Here is an 18,888-nt window from a genome sequence, read left to right on the forward strand (position 1 = left end):
CTCTCTGAGGAAACACTATCAGTTGCAGATGCAGCCAGGGTTACCAGAATAGTAAATAACGAATCACAAGACTTGGTCTATCTTTTCAACGAAAACAAATATTTTAATATGTTGGGTTTAGTGTAGAAGTAGTTTCTTTTTTCAAAACAGCCAAGCTGCAAGAGGCTTGGCTTGGGTTAGTTTGCATATGAAGGAGAAATAAGCTGTATTTTACATTAAGTTGTTCCATTTATCTTCAGCTTCTAAGGTCAGCTGTGTCGGGGGGGTGCAAGTTTCAGTACTTGTTTTGAGCTTTGAAACTCATCAAGCTTTGAAGTCCCTGGACTTGGGGTTTCTCCCTTTCTTTGGGCCTCTTTAACATCCACTCCAGTTAATGGGCTGTGAACAGAAAGCTTTCCCTTAACAATCCCACCTCCAGTCCTAACTTGCTATGGCCGAGGCATGAAATCCTGGTGCCCCAAGAGCACGGCGCTGCCGGAGACCCTCCGGTTACCCCCGTGATGTGGCCATGCCGGTGTGCCCCAGCTGCGTGTCCCACTCACATCTAACCTGGCAGGACTGTTGTGCCTGGGTCAGTAACCAGGCTGTGCTTTCCTCCCAAGAGAGGAACAGCAGCAGAGGGTAAAGTAGAGCAGCTCTGAGGCTGCTCTAAACTGACCCAGCAAAGAGCCCCCTGGGTGCTGTGGGTCTGATAAGCTCAAAGGTTACTTGACTTTCCCCCTTTCCAGCCCATTGACTGTTTTCTGGCTTTCCTATCATGCTTGTGGCAGTGGAGTGTCTGAAAATCTAACCTTTGAGGAAGATGGGGTTGATTTTGACTATTGTGAACACACAGGATGGAATTTGTATGAAAACTGATAGAAAAAATAAGGCAGCAAATGCCACTGTCCCCCTCACCCCTTTCTTCCTGAGCAGTCCCAGTGACTTCAGCACAGTGCACGGTCACCTTTGCTGCCCTTTGCGGAGCTGCTCTGGGGGTCCCGTCACCGTACAGCTGCTTTCTTCTCTGCCGAATAGCCAGGGAATAACTCCTTCCTCCCCTGAGTGCCCCTCGTACCGGCGCTGCTGTGTGCTGCTCTGCTGCTGACGTGCCGGGCTCTTTAACTTTAAACACTAAACCATGGAAGATTTGGCAGCTGCTGCTCGAGTGTGTTTGCCTGCCTGACACGCACAGCCATTGCTTTTCTTCTGGAAGTGTCTATAAATTTTTAGACCAACATATCCGGAGAAGATCTTTATAAATCAAGGCTGGTACTAGGGATAATGGGATAATGTAAATCTTTGTCTTATAAAAGAAAAGTATCTCTTCCACAAAAAGTGGTGCTTTAGGTGGGGAGAAACCTGAATTGATCAGTCATTTCCTTTGCTGTTTTGTTTTTTTTCAGGCATACATTTTTACTGTGATGAAAATACAGGTTCCCAACATAGGCATTGTACTTAAAACTATCATTTAGTTTAGAGTTTAGAGGAGTTTAACAGTAATCTGAGGGGTTTTAATCTGGTGTTTTAGTGCAGAGCCAAAGTTTTAATCATACATTTACTGACCTCTGTAGAGTCGAAGAGGATGTGGGTAGGTGCATAATCCTTGAAACCACGGGGTAACTTTGACTCTAATGTGCTATATTTAAAGCTAAAGAAGTAAGCTGGTCCCCTGCTTTACAAATCCACGCTTTCGTGGGTTTGGCCTGGAGATACACCAATTTTTTAAAGCAAGGAGGAAGTTAAGGTATTTTTATAAGTCGGATGCACCTAAACTTGCCCTAGTCATAAATCAAGCAGAACTATGGAGGATTTACATGTTTTTAATGAAATGGAGGGAAAACAGGGAGATAAAAACAACAACAAAAAATCATTCATTTCTTCTTCATTTAGAACAGGGCAGCTCTTGACTTTTGACAGGGAATGTTACTGTGTTTGGGATCACTTTAGGCAGATGCACGAAGAACCTGTGAGGCTTAACTCTCCCAGGTGGAAGGGTGCGTTCATGTTATTTAATGAACAACACGGTTTGGATGATGGTTGATGAGAGGAATTTTGTTTCTGATAGAAATGACAGCTGGAACTAAATGTTGCAGTAAATTCTTTGAGTTGGGATCTCTGCCTTTCATTTTTTTTTGTTTAGTCTTCTGGATTTTGTTTTGTTTTCTAGAACGACTATTTGCAATCTCTACACGATGCCACGGATTGGGGAGCCTGTCTGGCTTACTATGATGTCAGGAACACCAGAAAAGAACCAACTTTGCCATCGCTTCATGAAGGAATTCACATTCTTGATGGAAAATGCTTCTAAAAACCAGTATGGTGGATTATAGTTTTTAAATTACATATTTGTTATGCCTTTTTATTTCAAACCAATTTTTGAATCAGTTTTCAAATCCTGGTAATTGAAGAATCAAAAGGCCACCCATAAATACCTTCTTTTTAAACCAAAAAAGAAACAGGAAAGTATCTTATTAAATGCCTGCTTCCCGACAACCCTCTAAATCTTGGTAGAGGCTAAACATTTGAAACATGTCCATAGGAAGCGCGTGATGGGTGTGTATGTCTGGAAGGGGGTGAACATACCTTATGAAATGCATTAATCTACCTTTCAAAATCAGTTATCATATGATGAGCAAGGTTAGACATTCAGTAAGAGCCATGTCTGTAGTACTGTCTGACCGCAAATTGCTCTTAAACCTGACTTCTGTAAAATGCCACTAAAGAAATTGTGTGCTTCATTAGTACTCACCTTTCTGCCCTCAGGACAAAGCCGTGAGCGGTTGTTAAAAATTGAGAAAGAGAATGTTCTTGATAAAGTCAGGAGAATCTGATAAATTTACTCTTTTGTCAACACTTCATCCTCTTTCCCCAGGGCATGAATAGGGGAAGTTTTTAAAGCGTTTGGCTCCACCGAAGTCCTAAAACGAGCACAAACATGTGAAGTTTGAGTGGGAATAGCACTGAAAGACCAGCTGTTAGCTCCGGGGAAACTGCTCTCTGCAGGGTGGGGAAGGGGCTGCTGCTTACCATCTTCCAGCTTTGCCACCAACTTTGTCATCTTTTCTCTCCCCCAGATGGGAGGGTGACAATTAGCGGTCAGCATGGTCCACCTTCTCCTGCCTCAGTGCAACGGGAGAAACCGTAGGGAGTTTTGAGGTGTTCAAATGTGTTTTCTTAAAATCAGTTCTTGCTGCAGTGGAAGCTTTTTCCTGGGATTAGCCCCTCTGGTCCCTGCCATTCTGAGCCCTGTACATCTTGGTTACACTTAAATGGTCATTTGTTTGGGTTTGTTTGCTTGCTTTATTTTAAATATAGTAAGATTTACAGTGATGGAAGCAAGAGGAAAATCAAGCCCCATATCCTTTTCAGTCTAGTTTTAAATCTCCTTTCCTCCTTCTGCTATCTCCAGTGAGGAAACGGCTAAATTTAAGCTGTAGGGTTCCTGATGCTTGTAAACTATTCAAACAGCATTATTTTGAGGCTCGGTGGTGTTTGACTGTTTTCCTCCCCGGGCACCTGAGCCGCTGTGGCGGCCGCCAGCACCATCTGTCGGCATGTGGGAGGCTCTTTGGCTGCGCTTCTGCACACTCCTGCCAGGAGAGGGGACTGGGAAGGAAAGTCTTCCTTCCCAGAGCAGAAACCATGCTCTATCGTTACAATAAATCAGGTAGTTAATATTTTTCAGAAAGGTTTTTCACCTTACTTGTTTTGCCAATGTAAGGACACAGCCTTTCTGGCTGAGCTACAGAACTTTGGGGGGTTTTATTTTTGAAAAGGAGCAGCCGTATGTGCTGAAATTGCACAAGTTAGATGAAAGACTACAGCACCTAGCTATTTTACAGCTTTGATAGCAATAGCCTTCCTTCTCATCAATAGTCACAAATCTTAAGGGTTTGGGATCTCCCTGGAGAACAGAGGCCATGCAGTGCGACTGTTTTCTTACTGGGAACAAAGTTGTTTTTGAGATGTTTTACAACATAAAGCTTGCAAAATAGGAAGTCTCATAATTATTGCCAAACAGAGGAAATGAGATGCCACAACTTTAAAATACTTAATTTTGCTTTAAATGTGTGTTCTAAAAAAGAGCTTTGCAGGGGTGGGAGGGAGGATACAGCCGTCCCTTCTCTCCCCAAAGAACCAAGACTGAAGGGATGATCTCTGCTGATTTTTATTAGGTTGTTTCTGCAATCCTTGATCCATGTAGACTGTAGAACTGCTGTTAGTTTAACATCCTGAGTGTGTACCTGGAAAAAAAATGATGTTGAACATTTTGCTTTCAGGTTTTTACCAGCTTTACTGACTGCAGTCCTGACTAACCACTTGGCCTGGGTCCCTACCGTCATGCCGAATGGCCAGCCGCCTATAAGAATCTTCCTAGAAAAACATTCTTCCCAGAGCGTGGACATGCTGGCCAAAACTCATCCATACAACCCGCTGTGGGCTCAGCTCGGTATGTGGCAAACGTCTCTAAACCACCCAACAGCTTTACATCAATGGATATGTGTGCGGTGGTTTTCATGGATGCTTGTTGCTTCCCCACCAAGCTGGATTTTTTTTTTTTTTTTTAATTCAAAACAAGGCAAAAGTGTGTATTTCAAGCTTAGAGGTGGTCACTGTATTTTTTTAATATGTGCTGTAATTATCAATTATAAAATGGCAGCCAAAAAGTAAAGCCCTCTTTAGTCATCTATGGCAGGTCTCTTAAGGTCACTTGCCTAGGTGATGATGGAGGATTCCAGTCCTCCTCTGGTCCTCCCTCTATAAGGAAAACCAATTTATATTTTTTTGGAATGCTGCTATCAATAAGCCCAGTTCTGGAAAGAGCAAATCAAGGAAATCCATCTTTTGATAAGAAATGAACATACTCTCAATACAACAGGCAAAGGAGCAACACAGTACAGGGAATTATGTCTTGGCAACCCCCTGGGTAAGGTCTCAAAGCCTAGTCGATTGAGTAGCTAGTCATACTGTCTTCTAATTGCTGAGTAGAGGAGAGGAGATGAGCTTCCTATTCTCTAGTCAGATTGTCCTGCTTTGCACACAAACTCTCACGGAAGTTGGTCAGGGAAGGGAAAGGAAGGTTTTGTGAGGTTGCCCTATTCTGGCAGGATATGAATACAGGCAGGAATGGCCAGGGAGTTGGCAAGAAGACTTGATTTCAGAGCTCATGGGTCTCAAGGGATCTGCTGTGGTTAGGTTGGCCTTTGAGGCCTCTTGGGTCCCTTGTTCCCCCATCGCTACATTCATGCAGTGCCCTAATACCTCCAGAACAGCACATGTGCAGGCGCTTCCCCAGGTGAATATGAAGTACAGTCAAAACAACCCATCCAACCCATAGTAGAGCTCAAGGGGAGGGAAGAGAAGGTTGGCTTCAGCTATGCACCCACCACTGTCACTTTTTTCCCTCGTTCCTAGCATAGGTTTGTTTCTCCTTGCAGCTTTGTCTTGGTGGGTAAAAGTTCAGCCCAGTTTCCAGACTATCCAGGGTAATTCAGAGCAGATGCCTCCTCTCTCCCATGGCTATATAAGGAACCCAGGAGATGAGCCTCCAAAGCTAGGCAATGAAGTTAGGTGGTGCGAATACTCCCTAATACATGAGATCAGATGTCTCCCTGACCAGCGTGTCACCTTACCAACAGCCATGATACCAACAGCATCTTTGGGATTCTCTGTATTGAAAACAAAATCCTAGCATAGCTGTCCTCACTCTTCTGCTTTAGTATTTTTCTGTTGTAGACCTGGCCTTTGAAAACTGGCCACAACAATTGTCTGTTAGAATAATAATTTATTTTAAAGATGCAAAATAATTGTCTGTTTTATTTCCTATTCTAGGTGACCTCTATGGGGCTATTGGATCACCTGTGAGATTAGCGAAAACAGTTGTGGTTGGCAAAAGGCATGACCTGGTACAAAGATTGCTTTATTTCCTTACTTACTTCATCAGATGCTCTGAACTTCAAGAGACGCATCTTTTAGAAAATGGGGAAGATGAAGCCATTGTCATGCCTGGAACTGTTATAACTACCACGCTGGAGAAAGGAGAAGTAGAAGAATCTGAGTATGTGCTTGTCACAATGCACAAGAACAGGGGCAACTTGCTGCCGACGGAATCTGAAGAAATGAGAACCCCTAACTGTAACTGTAAATATTGCAAATGTCCGATTTCCCTTGCACAAAACATAGAAGGTGTTTCACAGCAAGAGAGAGAAGATGCACAAAACACTCCTAAGGTAGAGCTGGAATCCTCTTCAGATGAGAACAGAACTATTGTTCCTGACGATTGCCAGGAAGATGTTGTTGATGCTAAGCAACCGAGACCCTGCCTGGACACAAAACTGGAGACCGTGGTGTGCACAGGGTCAGCTTCACCAGAAAAACGTGTAGTGACAGAATCTGGTTTGGAGCCAACAGGAAACATGTGGAGGAGTGAAGAGTCGCTGGAATCGGGCAACCAGGCGGTCAGTGTAACAAGGTCACCCGGTATAGCTGTGGAAAAGAAGCCGCCAGATAAGCTCTTCTGTGATGCGTTTCCTTGCAGTGCTGCCGAAGCTCAGACAAAGGTGACTTTCCTCATCGGAGATTCCATGTCACCCGATTCAGACATCGAACTCAGAAGTCAGGCAGTAGTGGAACAAATTGCTAGGCATCACAGCCCACCAGCAACGGAGGAAGGAGTGTCTGCTGATCAGAACTGTGAAGCTAAACAAACTGTTGAGGACCAAAATAGAGACTGTGGGACAGCTGAACCCTTTCCTCAAGTTGCTAGTGAGCATCAGAGCTGGAATCCAAATCCATACAATGCTGAGAGCATGAGTCTGTTTGATGAATATTTTACTGATGACAGTTCAATTGAAACCCGGACTATTGATGATATTCCAGGGCAAGCAGCTACAGACCTTCTTGCTCACAACAGTAGTTTAGAGTTTTCTAAAAAGCTGTGTACAAAGACTAGCAAACCACCTAGCGAGTTTTGTAAATTTATGGACTCTGTTCGACAAGAGACCTACAAAAACTGCTTTAATGAGCAGGACCAAAGAGAGAAAATCTCTATTCGCGTCCCCCATGGGGACAGAGAAAATGTAGAGAAAAAAGTCGCCCCGGGAATTGATTGGGACATTCCAAGAAATGAGAGTTCAGATAGTGCCCTGGGTGACAGCGAAAGTGAGGATACAGGTCATGATCTAACTAGACCAAGCAGTAACTATTATGGAGCAGAGCAAGAAGATTGGGCAGAAGAATATGAGATTCCTTTTCCTGGGTAGGTATTATTCAGCAGTAATAGAGCCTAAAAAAGATAGAGCCTCTTCTCATGTCACGTTTGGAGAGTGTAGCCTAACTTGGCATCACTGGTTGGAAAAGTATCTCTTGAGCTTGCTGGTTGTAAAAGAATATAGAGAAATCAGCGGTCTGGAAAAAAATATTAATTGTGCATTGCGATCGTCACTCATATCCTTTTCTTCCACAATGGGCTGACTGCAAAAGCTGACTTAAACTCTTTTTTAAAAGTACTTGAAGTTAGAAGAGATACGATAAATGTGAAAGTGTGACCTCTGTGTGAGCTGAATTTGTTGTTTACTATTGTACATCTCTTTGATATGCCTTTCTTGCAGGTCAAAATTAGTTGAAGTGAACTCTGTCCAGCCCAGTATTGCCAATTTTGGAAGATCCTTACTAGGTGGCTACTGTTCGTCTTATGTCCCTGACTTTGTTTTGCAAGGAATAGGAAGTGATGAAAAGCTGAGGCACTGTTTGGTGTCAGATTTGTCTCATGCTGTGCAGGTAATTAAGCTATATTTGGTAAATTTATTTGTCACAGTAGGGAAAGGCAAATATTTTTGAATGTACAAACCTGTTAGAAGTGGAATTATTTACTGTCGCAGCTCTCTTCAGATTTCTCCAGTCCCAGGTCACCCAATTTTTTCTCTTCTCTCAATTAATGTATCTGAAAAATGTGGTTATTTCAATGCAAATCTGGAGCACAAAAACTTGGACTCCCACTGAAGCCAGCTGAGAGGATCTCTGTGCTAAGCTGTAGCAAAATCATCATCTCCTGCAGACATGGCAGCCTGCTGATGGTTGCATGCCCACAGGATGGAATGATGTTAAACAAGACCAAATGCTGAGGTTGCTGTGCATCTCTTCGTGGGCACAGTCCTCCTGCAGTGGTTGTGCAGAAGCTCCCTTGGCTCCCTCCTCTCTCCGTGCACGTCTAACCAGCATGCTGCTGCTTGTGGGGCAGAACATGTTCTCTGCGGTGAAGCCATCGGGAATGCTTACTATTTTGGGCACATTGCTCCTTTTTTAGGATTGTAGTCAAAGTGTTGGATAGTGCCGGCTTCATTGGAAAAGGAGAAACCATTATTAAGATAATTGTCCTAAGGGGACTCACGCTTGTCATGTGTGCTGGAAAACATCTCTGCTCCACAGAAGCTTTTCCCTAGATGAACTGGGGCATGACTGGGAAGCATGGTCTTTCCTACCCCTTTTATAGTCACCAGGAGAGGAGTGGAAAGCCGGCTGTCGCTGAAAAGCATGATTCTGCTCCCCTCTAAGTTTATTCCCAAGGGAATGGGGAAAGACCCCACACACAGGCTGGTGAGCGGGCAGTCTGCTTCTCTGAGCGCTCCCCTGGGAGACTCCGAAACGTCCCCTTCTTCCACACCTCTCCAGTTAATGACGTGCATCGCACCTGCAGCCGTTCCCCACGTTACTGTCCCCTTTCCTTGTGCCAGCCCCGTGGGCCGTGGTGGGGGTGTTTACTCCCTGCGTGGCTGTTCTAGGTGCTGTTTTAAGCCATTGTGGTTTAGGCCGAATGATTAAGGCATTTGTGAAGTGTAATTGAACTTCAGGCAACAGAGGCAGCAGTGTGAGGTGGCCGCTGCTGTGAAACTAATGTGTGTGAAATATAACCTAGTTGTGGTATGTGTCCATCAGGAGATTTATATTTCAATTGCAGAAGTCAAAGATTGAGAGGATACGAAAGGACCAAGCAAGATTTTATATGCTTATCTTCAAGTAAAATAGTAACTGCATCCTAGCCCCGTATGAAGTCCCTGTGGGACTGTTTGGAAGGAGATGCTTCCTAACAGTCCAGCCCCAAAAATGTATTGGGGAAGGACAATGGGGTTCCAAATACTCCCTTTTTAAAACCTCCATGGCTTTAGAGAGGTGAAATGCTACTTGGAAGGAATGGAGGAGCTGGGCGCAGGCTTGGTGCCTGACTCCCTCTGCTGGCCCTCCCATAAATGGAAACCAGTGACAACTGGGAATAAAACCGACCTCGTTAACACAGCCATGTTGAACAGCAAGTTGGATTTTTGGTACTTTAAGTTTTAGGGGTTTAAAATGTACTTTAGATATGTCAGAACTCTTTGTATCAAATATCAAAAGATGTAATTGTCAGCCAGTGACACACTTTCAAGCCTGGAAGAAAATGTAAAATAGTGACTATTATTCTAAGACTGTGCCTTGCTTACAATAAAGCTGTTTTTAATAGATGGAATGCAATGTTAGCACATTACTGTATTTTAGATGAAGTAGTGTCTGGGATGCTATCGCTGCTATTGAGGATGGCGATGTTTTGTGAAAAGACTGTTGTCATTTGTCATTCTCAGGGTTCTGCTATTCATTTTTTGTTTCTAGCATCCTGTTCTGGATGAACCGATTGCAGAAGCCGTCTGCATTATTGCAGACACGGACAAATGGACGGTGCAAGTGGCCAGTAGCCAGAGACGAATGATTGATAATAAGCTGGGAAAAGAAGTGTTAGTCTCAAGTCTCGTCTCCAACCTGCTTCATTCCACCCTTCAGCTTTACAAGCATAATTTATCTCCAAACTTTGTAAGTATGATTGACAGTTGAGAGGGGGATGTTTTTTTAAAACATCCTTTCACTTCATAGGTTAAAGAGTGTGTAAGGTTTTGCCTAGTGTATTTATCTGTAGCCACAATTCTAGTAGCCAGTGCATCCCCTGACGTAGCTGTCGGAGCTGTCCATTTAAACGCTGCTCTGTGATTAAGACAGCTGTCTTATTAATTCTGATTTAACATGCAATCAAAGGCTTCTGCTCAAAAGTAAGAGTCTTGCCAGTGAATGTCTTACTAATTATTCACCTAGACACAGCCACGGAAAAGGCAATAGACGTATGGGGTCTGTGCTGTTTCGCTCTGAGGCTGGATGCGGTTTGGATATAGCGCCGTCTTTTCCCTGACACAACTCCCTTTGCTTTCTAGTGTGTTATGCACCTGGAAGATCGGCTGCAGGAGCTCTACTTCAAAAGCAAGATGCTGTCCGAGTATCTCAAGGGCCAGATGAGAGTTCACGTCAAGGAGCTGGGCGTGGTGCTGGGGTACGATCACAAACTTCCTCCGAGCAGTGCTGCCCTGGGTTTCCTGGTGCCAAATCCTCCGCCTGGGCTTGTTCTAAGCACAGCGAAATGGATTCCTAAATGGGACTGGAACCGTAGTGTGGCATAAATCGCCCATGGCTGCAGGCTTTTCCTTAGCCGTTGCTTGATCCCGAGGATTCCCCAGCCTTTCTCTCTTCCCTCCGGGCAGGAAGATGGGCTCAGCACTCCAAAGCTTGTCAGACTCCTTCCTTAGTTGGTCAGTCATCCCTGAACAACGTGGGGCACCTGATTCCTCCAGGTTGACTTACCCTACATGGCAGAAAACACCCTCTGTGTCATGTAAGGCACATAATACCTCTCTGTGGGTGTGGGGCACAGGCAGAGAAGCTATTTAAGGGGTGTTTATAGGAAGGCTCTGAATATCTTTTTATGCAGGGGAGTACAGGGTGAGCAGGAAGGCACACGGAGCATGTGTGGAGCTGGAGATGGGGGAGCAGCTGCAGCAGGATGAGCTGCAGCACGGTGCCAGGGCTTCCGTGGTAGCTGCAGAAGTAGTTTAGCCTCGTTCTGTGATCCTGCGCTTTGTCCCCCAACCATTGCTCCCTTTACTTTGAGGGTGGGGAGGAATCTGCTGTTTTTCCTTCCTCCATCTGCTTTCTCACCAGTTTGTTGGCCCTGCGAAAGAAAAAAAACCAAACAGGCAGGTAGGAACTGGAGGCAGCGTTGACAGTGCAGAGCTGTCGCTCTTCAGCACGAGCAGGCACGTCTGGAGGGGATGTTAGAAACAATCTGGTGGCTGGAGCGTGTAACCCAGCTGGCAGTGCTGCATTAGGAGAGAAGCACAATTGGCTTCAATTTTACCAGAAAAATGTCCTGCGGCTCGGAGCTGTATATACTCGCGGCCCAAGCAGAAACACTTGGTCTTGAGCAGGCAATGTGGTCACTAACGCACGTGTTCAGCCCAGCTACGTTTCAGGTTAGATTAAACATGACTCTTCTGCTTCCTTTTAGGATTGAATCCAGCGACCTCCCTTTACTGGCAGCTGTAGCAAGCACTCACTCTCCGTATGTTGCCCAGATACTACTTTAAAATGCCAGAGGCCATAGACGTTGACTTTTTTTCCCCTCTGGAAACAAAGTGGAAGACAACTTGTTCTGGCTTCTTTCTCTTTGAAGCAACTAAAACAAACTGCTCGTTGAGCTGCAGCACCTCCATATATGACTGCACGTTATGCAAACAGTTGGAGACTTTTCCTCTCCCACTTGGTCATTTATTAAAAAGGGTAGAGAAAGGAAAAAAGAAAAATGAGTAAGCCCGGGATTTCAGCCACAGAAAAGCGAAGATTTTAGCAAAAGCTGAAGATCTGCATTTTTTATCAGTTTCTGCCACAGTGGCTAACTGTAATTTATACTGCGGAACGTGAGGAAGAACTGCTTTGAGAAATACACGATGCTATCGCCAATTATAAACTTAACAAGAGAATGCAGCAGCTGTCTTCAGACTGGCTTCTACTGATTAGGATCTCATTAAGATCTGTAATTCTCAAGCTGCAATGATTTGTAAACAACTTCTACTTTTTCATGTCATAGATTCTGGATACTTCCCAGAGGAAGAACAGGGGTTGGGGGTGGGGGGGTGGGGGGTTGGTTTGTTTTGTAAAAAGCTTATTAATGACACTCAGCTCCAAAAGTTATTTATGTTCTTTCTCCTGGGGAGAGGGAATAGTGGGGGGCTTGGGGGGGGGAGGCAGGGAGGAGGGAGGAAGAGGCCAACAGACAAACTAGCGATGGAGATTCTCTTTCTTGGCCGGCTGTTGTAACCAGTATTAAATGTTTATAATGTTTAAATGTTGCTTTATACTAAGTGATGCTTTTCCTTCACAACGTAATCAAAATGTAAAAAAAAAAAAAAAAAATCTAAAGATAACGTGGGCTGAAATTTCCCCATGGGGTCCCCAGAATGACATGACTATTACCTCTAACTTTTTTATGGTCTATAATGTTCTTGCAACATCATATTCTTTTTACAGCAGTCAGTCAGCTATTGAAATAACGAACTAGAAATAATTGTACCAAAGCATTGGGGAAAAACAAATAGACTATTACCCTTAATTGCTCAGGTAACTAATTGATATATTTTTAAAAACCATTCTACAAAAAATGAACATTGGTTACACCATAGTATAGTAATATCAAAATTATTTTTTGACAAATATACCCTTGATGCAGATGACTCTAATCTCTTTTCTACTCACTTGTGTAATTACCAGCAGAAAATGTTGTTTATTTTATTCTCAGCATTTCTCCTTTACTCAGCCATCACTGTTTTGTCGTTGTATATACAATAGTTGTAGGAATAGCTGATGGACCCAATCTGGTGTAAGTAATGTAAATATACAGTGGTAGGTGGATTATGTTTTCAAAGGCTCTACTACCTCAGTTTAACTGGACACTTCATTATAGGCTTTTCTTTGTGTATTTGTCCTAGCAGCCAATTAATGTTGCTGATTTTTAGGTTCTGTTTTCATCGATTATGCTCAGTATATTGAAATTCATGGATTATCCACAGAAGTAGGAGATACGTGTTCACTTGGTCGCTAAACTCTATAAACAGTTCTATAAATATGTCATTCTGTAATCATCTTTTCAATAGTATAGCACGCCTGCTATTGTTGTTTGCAGAGTTATTTTAAATACAAATCTATTTTAACCGTTTGATAAACTTGAAAACAATAGGAGAGATCCCTGCCCCACTGCTGTCAACGACAAAACTCTCCTCCCTTCCTTTGCTGGGGCCAGGCTTTCACCCAGAGAGGTTTTTTTCAGTAATATTTAAAATCTGTAACTTAAGACTGTTCCAGGGAAGATCTACATGGCAAACCCACACCCCTTTCCGTGCGGGACTGAGTCTACGTAAGTCAACCAAACGTTAATACAGGCAGTGTCATTTGAAACTCTTTTGTATATAAATCTAACGCTGACTGCTGCAGGGAAGAAACTTGTGTTTAATATGCGATCTAAGGATATGTTTCTCCCCTATTCTTCGAATGTCCTTCCTTCACCACACAATTGTATTACATCTGGCTTTTGGAATGAGCACAAAACATAGGGGCCCAGTTGTGTAAACACATTTTTAATGAAATATAGGATTGAGCTCAGAATACGAATTTTTAACTCTTTGCTATGATACGTGTTATAGCCAATAGCTACGATTCTGAACATTGTACATAGATCTGCAGTTGTAACCTGATGACGACAGTGCTGCTGGGCTGGGTGCTGGCGCTGTGGTCCGGGTGAGGAGCCCCGAGGGTGCAGGTTCCTTTCGGGGGTTCGCCTGCGGGATGTGCCCACGCAGCTGGGCAGCGCCGCACCATCATCCTGGCACCTCCCAGGACCGTGCTTATAATGCATCCTTACAGGAAAACGCTACGTTCTCCTCCGTTTAGCCATTATTAGGCGAATCGTTGGTATTGCTTTGAAACGGATCTGACTCTCAAGAAAGGCCCTTGTGCAGCTTGAAATTAGTATTCACTTGAGAAGGAGAAAAAGGTGGTTGTTTGGTGGCATCCTTCTCTGCTGTCTTCTGCCTAACGCAACCCCTTGACGTCCTCGTAACGATGTGTTCGGTCAGTCCCAGGCGGAGCAGCCACGGATGCGGCTTCCTCGTCGTCCGCCCGCCGGTGCCGGTTCCCTCCGAGCCCCCCGGGGCCGAGCAGTGGCTCCGGGCGCGGTGGCACCCTCTCCAGCAGTATTGTGGTCAAAACCCAACCAAAACCCTCGTGTGATGGGAAGTTTTTCTGTAGGTTAACTTCTAGGGTACGTGAACAACGTGGTACGTACGTCTGTTTGTTAAATAATACAAAAAGGGATTTTTTACAGGACTATAGCATCGACTTTTTAAAAGTATATCGCGATTGTTTTATGTGAATAGAAAACTAATGTTTGATTTCTCTTTTCCACTATTACCAATCTCCATTAACATGTCTTAATTTTCTGGCTGAAAACTAAGTGTACTAGGCACACAAATTAGCAAATTTGTTTTTGTTGCAATTGGCAAACACTGGGCTGCTAAGAACAAAAAATATTTAAAAGAAAGGATTTTACACCTTGCATATGTTTTCCCTATTAGTTGTTATAGATGTTTTATGACAATTTTTTGCTTTCTCTAAATTATTTAGATGGTGGTACTTGTAAAATGCTGGGTAAAATGTACATACTTGTTATCTCTTCTGTTTTTGTATATATTTCCCAAGATGTGCACTTGTATTATAATAACCATTCCCAATTTTAGGGGAAATTTGTGCAATAAATACAGTATGTCAATTTACTTCTGGTACATTTTTGTGTCCATTTTTTTATACTCGTCGTACGAGAGTGTCGGCGAGTGTTTAAACTGTAACCATCTCAAGCTCGACATCTGTCCGTCTCCTCTCACACATCCCTTTTGGGGCGTGCTCCCGAGCACTCGGAGGTGCTGCAGCCATTTCATGTGGGGTCTCTTAAGGAGTTAGTAATTTCAGACAGGGATTTGTGTTTGAACTTGCTGTCCCGTCAGTTGTGAATGTTGTCGGCCCAAAAAAAGCGATAGTAAGATGGGAGGGTGGTCCTGTCCTGACGGTCTGTACTGATGCTTGACTTTGCGTGAGGAGAACAGACATATGCATAAAGCTGTGGTCCTTGCGCTGGTCCGTACCTCCATTCCCAAATTCACCTGCAGGGCAGTTTGTCACACTAGTCGAGTGTAATTCCTCTCCTACAAGTTACCGTATTTGTCCCCATCTGCCCAGTTACAATCCCTTTTCTGTCTCTCTGGGCTGCTGCACAGCAATAAAGGTTCTTGAGAAGTCTGTGTAAGGTTTTATTAAGTAAGTTCAAGTTATGATACAGTGCTGGCAAGAAAAGTGAAGTAATAGTCATAAACAGGAAAAAAAGAATTAGCCTGGGAGATGTAGCAGAGTGTACATATGACAGCTTTTAGAGCATTCAGATTAAGACAGGTCTGTATTCTTGAAGAGGGAATAATCAGCAAAAGATGGAGACCTTTGCCTGCGGTAGCAGCATCCACTATTTTCGATGAGCTTTCTCGTGGTTTACTCTCCTGGTACATACCTTCCCCAGGTGCCCTCGCTGCATGCGAGGTGCTGGGGCAGTGTAAAAGCAATCAACAGAGAATCGATTGCCTTTTAATAATTGTAACAGAGGGGTTTATTGCTTGGCCTGGTGTTCCTGTGCCATGATGGAGGCAAAAGGCAGGAGATGCTCAGCCTTAGCGGGTGCTGCAGGAGAGGCAGGAGGCTCCGCTGTGGGGCTGTGGTGATGCACGCTTCTGCACCGCTGCTTTAAACGGACCGTCAGACCTGCAGCGCTTCTCGGGCTGGGACTCAGCCGGCTGAGTGCTCCTAACGGAGGACAGAGAAGTTTTGTGTTCCCGGAGTAGATGGTCATGGGGTGTCCTCCTGACGGGATGCGCGAGGTGAGCCGGGGAGCATGTGTCTGTGTGGGTGTTTGGCAAGCGATGACGTTAGCAGTAAATTCAGCAGTATAATCACTGCAGCATCCAGAAAATGCTGATGTTAATGCCCAGAATGGATTTCCTTTTCGACTCTCCAGCTAGACAGGGATATAGCACTTGCTAGCCAATATTTTTAATGTATTGTTACTCCTTTTCTGTAATTCCCTTAATTTTCCTGAAACAAAGGGGAAAGCTAATTTACTTTTGCCTAGGCAAAGGCAGGGAAGCAAGCCATGGGCATCTGAGTACCACAGCGTCTTTCATCCCTTGCATGACTACCAGGGCGGTCTGCAGGAGAGGAGACGATTATTTTCCCCGCGGTGTAGTGCAGAGTAACCACAGGACGATGTCTGGACCCACGGGGTGGGAAGCAGCTCGCTGCGTCGCTGTTGGCTGCACAAATGCACAGAGCTCCTAAACAGCTCACTGCTGAACCGCGGTTGCTTTCTTCTCTCTCTCCAACCCTTAAGCATTTATCATTAAAAAATAGTGGCCTTGTAGCTGGAGTTAAAAAATGAGCATACACCATGGAGATACACACGTCTTCTGAGTCTGCGTTTGTGCCGAAAGTAACGCCTCTGTTTATGTGCTGCAGCGTGCATTCTGTTCCAGCCATGCCCTCATTTTTTTTCATGGGATCCAGGAGCAGTTACAGGCTTCGCACACCGACTGCATGGCCTTCCCGTCTTGCCTGTGCACAGTAACATCGTCTGTGCTATTGCTACCGGCAAATCTAAATATGCCGGTTCTCGAAAAGTGTTGCTGGTGCTCGCTGGAGATGCTGCTTTACTGGGATCGGCACTTTTCAGCTTTGACAGTCAAAAGAACCACAAGTTCAAATCCTGGTGGGATCTATCCAGGCTTTTAGAGCAGATCCTGGTTCCCCGGCAATGTGGGCTTTGCTTCCAGACCTCTCCCGGCAGAGGAGCTCGAAGGTAAATTGGCTGTGCCTGGTGTTTAGTTCTCCCCCTCCCTGGGGGCCAGGGGGAAGGAACGGGGGTGTCCCCCCCTCCTGCCCCCCGAGCGGGGCAGCAAACCAAACCGCGGGGCTGGGGCCGCGGGTCCCTGCTGCCTTCTGGGGGGGGAAAGAGGAGAAACACGAGCGGCGTTTGGACGCGGTAACGCCAGAGGCGCTGCGCAGTTCCCAACCAGCAGAGCGGGGGTTAACTGCGGACCCAGAGCGGGCACTTTTCTACTGGCCCTAACAGAAAAACGGCATTTTAAATATATTTCCTCCAGCTTTTAGCTGTGCTGTGCCAGCTTTGTCAGTGTCATCGCAGGACACGCAGCTCGCTCAGTACCAAAGCGTGGCAGCGTGAGGTCCTGCCCCGACCGGCACAGAAAGTGCCAACGTGGAGCTTCCCACGGAGCCGCGGATCCCATGGGAATCGGCCGAGGAGCCGGCACGCGGCGTGGTGTGTCGGATGGGTGCTGGGGCTCTCCTTTCCCCCGAGGGACCGCCGCTGGGCAGCGCTTTCTCCCGGCCGTCCTGCAAGGCTGGACACGTTGCGTGGGCTCCGGAAACGCTTGGGTTTTGCGCAGGTCCTCTGCTCCCTTACAGCCCATCTCCTCCTAGGAAGCATAGTAGCAGGAGGAAGCGTGTTACTCCCATGTCTTTGTTTATTTTCACTACCGAAAATATTTGTACAGTGGCAGAATTTGATTTCTAAACCTCTGCCTGTTCCAGCTGTTTGTTCCCAGCTGGAGCTGAAGACATCTGCTCCGAGGGTGGGGACTCACCGCCCCAGCTCCTGCCTCCAGCTGCGCTCCTGAGAACCAGCCACAACAGGGCACGGAGAGCTCTCGATGCCAATCACCGGTAATTACCGCACGGCAGAAGGCGGCGTAGAAGTAAGGCAGGTGACAGAAGTAGCTGGTCCTGTGGTTTGAGGCGTTACTGCTGCGGGAAGGGCCACCTGAAGAACATCATCACTTGCATTTTGACCCGGGCAGCATCTCCCGCGCTGCCGGCGGAGGTGGGGAGCCTGCACGGCCGCCTCTGCCACCATTTGGGATCTCCTGACCGAGCTCAGAGCCACAGCACGGTGGCACGGGCTCCTTCCCCAAGCCGTGCGATGTTCACGCACGCCAGCCGAACGCCGGCGCGCGGTCGCCTCCTCTGCCCCGGTACCCGTTGCTCAAAGCCCCTGCGGGTTTCAGCAATGCCCAGCGCAGCCGGTGAGGCGTGGATCCGGCCCATCGGCACCCACGGGAGCCCCACGATCCCCGGCTGCGGCGAGCACGGGGCTGAACAACCCGTTCAACCCAAACCCCGTGGTTTGCGGGGCCAGCACCGGCCGTGCGGTTTGCTCACGCCGGGGCTCGGGCGCTCCGGTCCTGCTGCAGACACTCGCTTTTATTTCAAGGCCAGATTTCCACCAAAGCTCTGGAGCCTTGCGGTAAAATCCAGCTTGAGCCAGCTGTTTGGGGGCTCAAACACCGTCGAGGGGGAGGAACCGTGACCCCCGGGCAGAGCTCGGAAGCGCGGCGGAGCTCCGCTGCCATTTGGCACCGATGAGGCATCCCGGACCAGCCGGCTGGTCCTTATCGCGCCATCCCAAAGGAAGTATTTGGGCCATAGGTTGGTCCCGGATTTCAAAAGCAGCACAGGAGATAAGCAGATGCCTTTTTCTTGTGACACAGCTGCTCTGCCCGTGCCCCATCTCCGGCCAAGCCCTGGGCAGGGAGAGCAGCCCCAGTCTGGGTGCTGGTGGGGGGTCCTGGGGTGATCCACCCCTCGCTCCCCAAACACCTTTGAGGTTTTCTGTTTGCTGCTGTTTTCCTTAAGGACCTGCAACCCGGCTCCTTTGGTAACAGTTTTTCTGTAGATATGTCATCTCAGAGATGAAGTTAGAGACCAAGGGAAATCCTCACCTTCTATTATCGCGGGGCGGGGGGGACAGGACAGAAACATTCTGCCCCAGCTCATCTTTTCCCCATTACAAAACCAGAACCTCGCGTGAACAAGAGGGAGCCGCTTCCTCCGACGCAGGTCACAGCTCTGTGCCGCGGGGAGCCCAGGGCCAGGGGAGCCTCCGCGGTGCCG

General features: G+C 46.3%; 1 protein-coding gene across 7 annotated transcripts in view; it reads left to right on the top strand.

Moving 5' to 3' along the window:
- Positions 1–14,657, top strand: part of FNIP1 (folliculin interacting protein 1) — a 70,804-nt gene extending 56,147 nt beyond the window's left edge. For all 7 annotated transcript variants that reach the window (XM_075056317.1, XM_075056321.1, XM_075056319.1 and 4 more), the window contains 7 exons: positions 2,150–2,296; positions 4,263–4,432; positions 5,815–7,240; positions 7,593–7,761; positions 9,625–9,822; positions 10,215–10,330; positions 11,342–14,657. In XM_075056317.1, coding sequence (XP_074912418.1) covers positions 2,150–2,296; positions 4,263–4,432; positions 5,815–7,240; positions 7,593–7,761; positions 9,625–9,822; positions 10,215–10,330; positions 11,342–11,420 — 2,305 coding nt within the window. In that variant the 3' untranslated portion in view covers positions 11,421–14,657. The remainder of the gene's footprint in view (positions 1–2,149; positions 2,297–4,262; positions 4,433–5,814; positions 7,241–7,592; positions 7,762–9,624; positions 9,823–10,214; positions 10,331–11,341) is intronic.
- Positions 14,658–18,888: the final 4,231 nt, after the last annotated feature.

This window comes from Buteo buteo, chromosome 24, assembly GCF_964188355.1.
Source record: "Buteo buteo chromosome 24, bButBut1.hap1.1, whole genome shotgun sequence".
NCBI classification, from domain to species: domain Eukaryota; kingdom Metazoa; phylum Chordata; class Aves; order Accipitriformes; family Accipitridae; genus Buteo; species Buteo buteo.